General features: G+C 43.2%; 1 protein-coding gene across 12 annotated transcripts in view; it reads right to left on the bottom strand.

The window, feature by feature from the left end:
- myt1lb (myelin transcription factor 1-like, b) overlaps window positions 1–6,211 on the bottom strand; it is a 101,848-nt gene that overhangs the window by 15,832 nt on the left and 79,805 nt on the right. For 11 of the 12 annotated variants that reach the window (XM_034857997.1, XM_034858008.1, XM_034858005.1 and 8 more), the window contains 2 exons: window positions 5,576–5,802; window positions 3,963–4,249 (listed from right to left, as the gene is read on the bottom strand). In XM_034857997.1, coding sequence (XP_034713888.1) covers window positions 3,963–4,249; window positions 5,576–5,802 — 514 coding nt within the window. The remainder of the gene's footprint in view (window positions 1–3,962; window positions 4,250–5,575; window positions 5,803–6,211) is intronic. The other variant, XM_034858001.1, reaches the window with a different exon arrangement.

Raw genomic sequence — 6,211 nt, forward strand, 5'->3', positions numbered from 1 at the left:
TGTGTGTGTGTGTGTGTGTGTGAGCCTAATGTGAGTGGACATCACAGTGGGGCAGGGTTAGGGGTGGGGTTGAGAGCAGTGATGAGCAGCAGCAGACTACTGCAATCCCAAAATAGAGGCAGAACTCTACCCTGTTCTGGACCAAAGTGGGCCACATCCAACAAGACTGACTGCTCACTAAAACATTCACTTTGCCCCCTGAGTGTAGGTCTGTATCTATATCTCTACTGTATGCACGCATTACTTATCTTTCAACTACATCTAGCGCACACTACTGCATAACAACTGTACTCTACTGTACAGTTGTTATGTAGTCCCACTCCTTATTTCTTTGCATGCATGTGCATGTGTCTGTCGTTTCTCTCATTAATACCCATCTCTAACTCCCCTTTCTCCTCTTCCCTCTCCTCCTGATCCTCCTTGCCCCCTTTGCTCCCTTTCATGAGTAGGAAAGCCCGCTTTAATGCTGATTCCAGCAGACAGTGTCCCTAGGGGTGGATACTCCTGGTGTCTGAAGCCAAAACCTCCGTGACGCACACTGACTCAAAAGCATGGGAGGTGATTTGAGATTTGGCACTGGGCATGAATATTGCAAGAACTGTAGCTAAACCAAAAACTTTAAATAGTAGAAAAACAGCTTGAAAAACCACTATTACTCCTGGGTCATTAGTCTGTGGAGAACAATAACTCACTATGAATAGAAAAATTCACTATGAGTACTACAAAATAGACAAACTATAAGGCTGTGCAGACACAACACAAACTCAGTAGCACCTGTCAACTTACATTATTACACAATGTAAGTGTCCGCTTCCGTCAAACACACATTTACTAATTAACAGGAGTAAAAGTTCAATTGGAGGTTTGGCTAGGAGCTTGAAAAAGAAAAAGGAGGCAGAAGATGAGTAGGAAATGAGTAAAGGAGCATAAGGACCAGGGTGAGAAATTAACTTTTTTGCCAAATTTTACCAGCCACTTTTTCCAGAATTCAAATCTATAAAAAGTACACTAGCATATTTTGAAATGCTTCAGTACATTAGTTTGTACTATAAATAAGTAATTTAATAATATAAGCAAATAAAAAAAAAATACCATAAAAAATGAAAGCCTTTATTGCCATACCCTGCTCCTGGGGTCCCTTTCTCTGTATGGCAGTGCACTTGACATGAGATTTGGATGACTCGTGGTCTTTTATCGCCTCTAATTTAAGGTTAATTGTTCCTATAACGAACAAATTGTTTTCATTTTATGAAGACGAGTAGGTTTGACATTAAGTACAGGGCATGGACTGGTCGTCTGTAAGGTAGGCTATAGGGTTGTGCTAATGGACGATATCACATCATTGTCCATCGTGATGGTTGACTGGCATCACGATGGAGAGCCACCATTGTCATGCCACGCCCCTGGGGGCATTTATGTATGTCTGATCAACTGACAATTTAGGGGACATCGCCCAATCCTAGTAGCCCAACCATTCCCTTGTTTTCCCTTTGCCACAATGCATTCGTTCGAAAAGTATCATCTCAGCAACTCAACAGTTGCTACTGCTGGCTCGACGGCGGGCCTCTTAACACCGGGGATATGTTGCCACATTTTTTAAACCGATGACGGACTAGCGCTGAAAACCCCTCCACCCACCACTGGGGCTGGTATCCAAGGCAAAGTCACCCGCCACTTTGAAAAAGTACCCGCCATTGGCTGGTGCTACTTTCCCACCCTGATAAGAACAACAGAAACAGTTTCTGTAAAATAAAAGGTCAAGTTTCTGAGGACTAGATCCAATGGCACGCGCCTCATCGTGTGTTGCCACAGCTCATGTTGTCCTAGTAAAAATGCTCAGCGGAGCGCGCTCTCCTTGTCAGCCGTTGTATTGTATGTCACCGTCCATTTAACGTGTCTCACCCCTTCATATCGAATTAACGAGGAAGATATGGGCGGACACACCCCGCCTCCTTCATTTGAGACCACCCCTTCTCGCTCTGGCCCTCCTGTAACCCTTGACCTCTGTTGCCATGGAGATGTTGTGAGGAAGAGGGCTAGAGAGTGAGAGGTCACTTGCGAATCCTTGCCACATTACTTCTGCCCACCTATTCCAGGTCTTAAAATAAAACCAGAATCATGTCCTGTCTTCCTCTCTAGCCATTTCTTCAATCTGGCTGTTTCCCTCCCTGCTGTACTTGTTACATACACATTCCTAATTTTCATGTTATCCTTAAATTGACATTACATTATTGTATAACCACTGGAATAGGAAGTGGATTAGATGTTTGACATTTATGTGGCAGCATATTGCGTTACAAAACAAATTCTGCCTTATTTCTGCTTATATTTAGAACTTTTTTTCATTTGTACAAGATCCTTCATAATGGGATACAACACCTCTTGTGGCCTTGATCAGTTATTCAAATGCAACAATCTCAGAGGGTTAGAGGAGAAAATGACACTTTGGTGGAATAAATTCAACAAGCAGACTGAGACAAAGAGAAACAGACGGATAGCCAGGCTGACAAAACAAGGAGGCGAGAATAGATGTGTGTGTGAAGTTTCATTCAGACATAGAAAGGAACAGTGTGTGCCACAAGGTGAGGTGTTGAGATGAAAGAGGAAGAAGAAGAGCGGGAAAAAAACAACCCTCTGAAGTCTCCCGTCTTCCCATCATGCCCTGAGAGCATCCTGCCCGTCTGGCCCTGAAGCAGGAGAAGGACAGACAATGAAATGAGGCAGGACCAGAGGAAGTACGGACTGCTTCAGGCATTTGTTCCCGCCAACTTTATTCCGTTCCACTTTCCTTTGGAAGCACGCTGCTTTTGACTTTCATCCTTTCCTTCTTCTTTCCTCTGCTCTCCCCTCCTCAGTATTCTCCCCTCCTTTCCCTCAGTTCCATCTTGCTCTCCTGTATCACCCTCTTCTCACCTTCTGCACTGCGACATTTCGAAACCTCCCACCAAAAGGGCTTTCTTTCTTTCTTTCTTTCTTTCTTTCTTTTTAATTCTATCATCCTCACTCTATTTCTCTGGCAGTCTCCACTGTCAACGTTAGCTTTAAGCCAGCATTAGCCCTCTGCTGTGCACGCTCTTTCTGGCCCCCACTTTCCAGCTCAGCATCTGAGCACAGATAATACAGAACCACGTCACCTTATCTCCTCAGAAATGACACACTGGGCTCACGCCGTGTCAAACGGCGCTTCGTCCTGCTCCTGTCTGATTCCCAGACGGAAAATAGAAAAACTGCCCTGCTGAGCCCCGAGTGTAAGACACAGCCGCGGATCTTTGATGAAATGTGTGCATGTGTGTGTGTGTGTCTGTGTGCATGGTGTGCGCAGCTGAAATCGGCCCATCTTTGTCAGTTCTCACTGCCAGCATTAGTATAATGAAGGACGCACAGAGATAATCTGTCAGTGGATTTTGTTGTGACTGCAGCAGGAGGCCAAAGACTTGCAAAGGTGAAGTGAATATAGAGTCATGTGAGGCTGCAGTGTCAAATCAGGGGATGTTTGTACCTTCCTTTCATTTGGAAAAAATAAGTAGTGCCCTGCTCAACCAAACCAAATCCTCACCAGAATACACCTGTTAATCACGGCTGAATTATATGAGGAAAATATCTAATTGTGATTATATTGACTGATATTGCGATTGCGATAGGATTCACGATACTGAAGGGAATGATAGTTTTTCTCATATTCATTGATAATATAAAAATTAAAATGATTATAGTGGGATTTTTGTGCAAGGAGTCGTACGTTTCTTCAGCACCACAATACTTTATACCGTATGGTGACACATATTTTGCCTTTAACAAACATGGCCCCTTCCCCCACCGCAATTTGGATATTGCACTAGTCCATATTAGGATTTGGATAACATTGTGATTAATTGTGCAGCCCTACTGTTGATTTGTTTTTGCATTTCTGTGACAAATTGTACAACCTGAGAGTGATCCTTTCTCCCCCCCCCCCCTCCTACCTGCGAGCACAGGTCCTGGGGCTTCCCCCCCATGCCGTGTGGCATCTCCCGGCAGCGCGTGGACAGGTTGAGGATGGCCGTAGCCGCCATGTGGGCGGCCTCCATGTCATGGCTGAAGTCAAAGCTGCTCTTGCTGCATGTGCTGCTGGCGCTGCTGCCCCCGCCCCCCCGGCCTCCGCCTGCGCCCCCTCCTCCACCTCCACAGCTGAGGCTGCTGCTGCTACTGCTGGGAGCGTAGGTGCTGGTGGTGCTGCTGGCCGAGCTGGAGTTCTTGCAGTAACGTTTGGCTGTGGGTTAAAGAAATGCAAAATGAACAGTCAATGCATGGAAATACCTGCATTACCTAGATTTATATATTCTATAGATTTATGTGTTGTAAAAAGGTTTAAAAAAAAGTTCAATTTCTAAAGGTGAGTAAATTAAGTTTAGGTGGGTTTACCCATCTGCATTTACCTGTTGAAGTGTGTGTATGTTTAAGTTAGACCCTTCAAACCCGCAAAATACTGCCCAGATTTTTAGGATTTCTGAAACATATGTTGAACTAATTTATGAAGAAGATTGCTTTCCCTGTCAAACTATTAAAGTTTACAGATGGATAAAACGTAGCCTTGAAAAAAAGCTCTTTCAGATTTGGTATAATAACTGACACTCTTATCCAAATTCAAAATAGTATAACGTGTTAGATAATTCCACAACATATTCCTGTGACCATGAAATGTTTATGCTCGCAGCTTGAAAAGAATGTTTTCATAATCTTGTGTGTTAACAATTACAACAGTAAAATTCATCAAGGGAGAAATGGTTGATTTGGGAATGTCTAGGGGAAATACAGTAAATGGTGAAAATTTAATCTTGCTATAAACAGGGTTTCTGTAGGTTTCACCAAGTCAAGTTTAAAACTTTTTAAGATATTTTTTGTGTCCATTACTAATGAAATTTGATACATATATGACGACATAAACAAACCCCAAAAACATCAATGTCAAACACCGGAAACATCGCTGAACTTGCACTTCCCCATAGTTGAAGAATAAAATCCGTTCCAAAAGAGACTCGCGCTGCCTTGCGCTCAACTGAAATATAAATTGCATGTTGGTCTCATTTGTAGTCCTAATACAGCAAATTGTATTTGGAGTAAAGAGACATAACTACAACGCATTGTAAACATTGTAAAGAGCTGCAGTAGCATTTCAATGAGAACATTTAGACCGGTTTAAAATGCCTCCAAACACACACACAGGTGATTTTACTTATAGTGGCTGATAAGACCTCGGCTCAAGCTGAAGGCAGAGCTCAGATACAAATGTAAAGGTCCCAAAGCTTTTCTACCAATAAGAATGGAAAAGCTGTCATTTGTCCTGCCCTAAATGATGCAACAAAGCTAACAAGAGGCTCAGGAAGATGTCAATCAATCAGTTTAAACACACCCAAACAGTCCTGGGAAGTGGTCCAATCTACCAAATAAACTTAAAACACTTGAGCGTGTTCAGGGTCTGTAAGAACTCAATTCTTGGGTGAATTTAAGACTTTCTACGGCTAAAAGTTTAGATTTTGAAATGTTACACTTTTCCGGACCTTTTAAGACCCCGCGGAAACCCTGTGCAAAATAGTACCGTCATATCCTTTGGGGGAGGTGTCTCTTTGTCCGTGAACTTTGGGTGCGATGGCCCGTTTCCCGTACACTTGGTGGTTGTTACTGCCGTCGAAAGCGCTGTAGTCAAAGCTGGTCTTGGAGTACTTCTCCAGCTCCTTGGCCAGGTTGGAGCGGGGCGTGCTGGTGGAGACATTGTTCTTGTAACCATACTGTGGATAGTCCAGTTGTTTGACAAAGCACATAGGCCTGGAAAATAAATGACGAGGTGGTGGAAGTTGGACCGAGGCACTCAATATTGCCCAGGGGAAGGAGAGGGGAACTGGTTAAAAAATGGGCAGATGCAAGTTATGGTAATACTGTAGGGTTAGAATATGGAGAATGATGCTAGATGGTACAGGTGGGGTGACTTAGAGTGTGGGGCATCCCTTTGATACACCCTAGAATGGAGGTTTTTCTTCCTCCTGCTTTACAACAAAATAACCCTGGTAAGAGTTTTCCATGCCTAGACTATAAAAACAGTCAAAGTTGAATTTTCACATTACACTTACATACTTCTGATGTGCTTTCATCATTTCATATGCATTTATATCTAAGACCAGGAAGAAATGAAATGTAAGATTGTATGCTGTTGATGTTCCATTAGAGAGATATATAT

The sequence above is a fragment of the Etheostoma cragini genome, chromosome 20 (assembly GCF_013103735.1).
Source record: "Etheostoma cragini isolate CJK2018 chromosome 20, CSU_Ecrag_1.0, whole genome shotgun sequence".
Taxonomy (NCBI): domain Eukaryota; kingdom Metazoa; phylum Chordata; class Actinopteri; order Perciformes; family Percidae; genus Etheostoma; species Etheostoma cragini.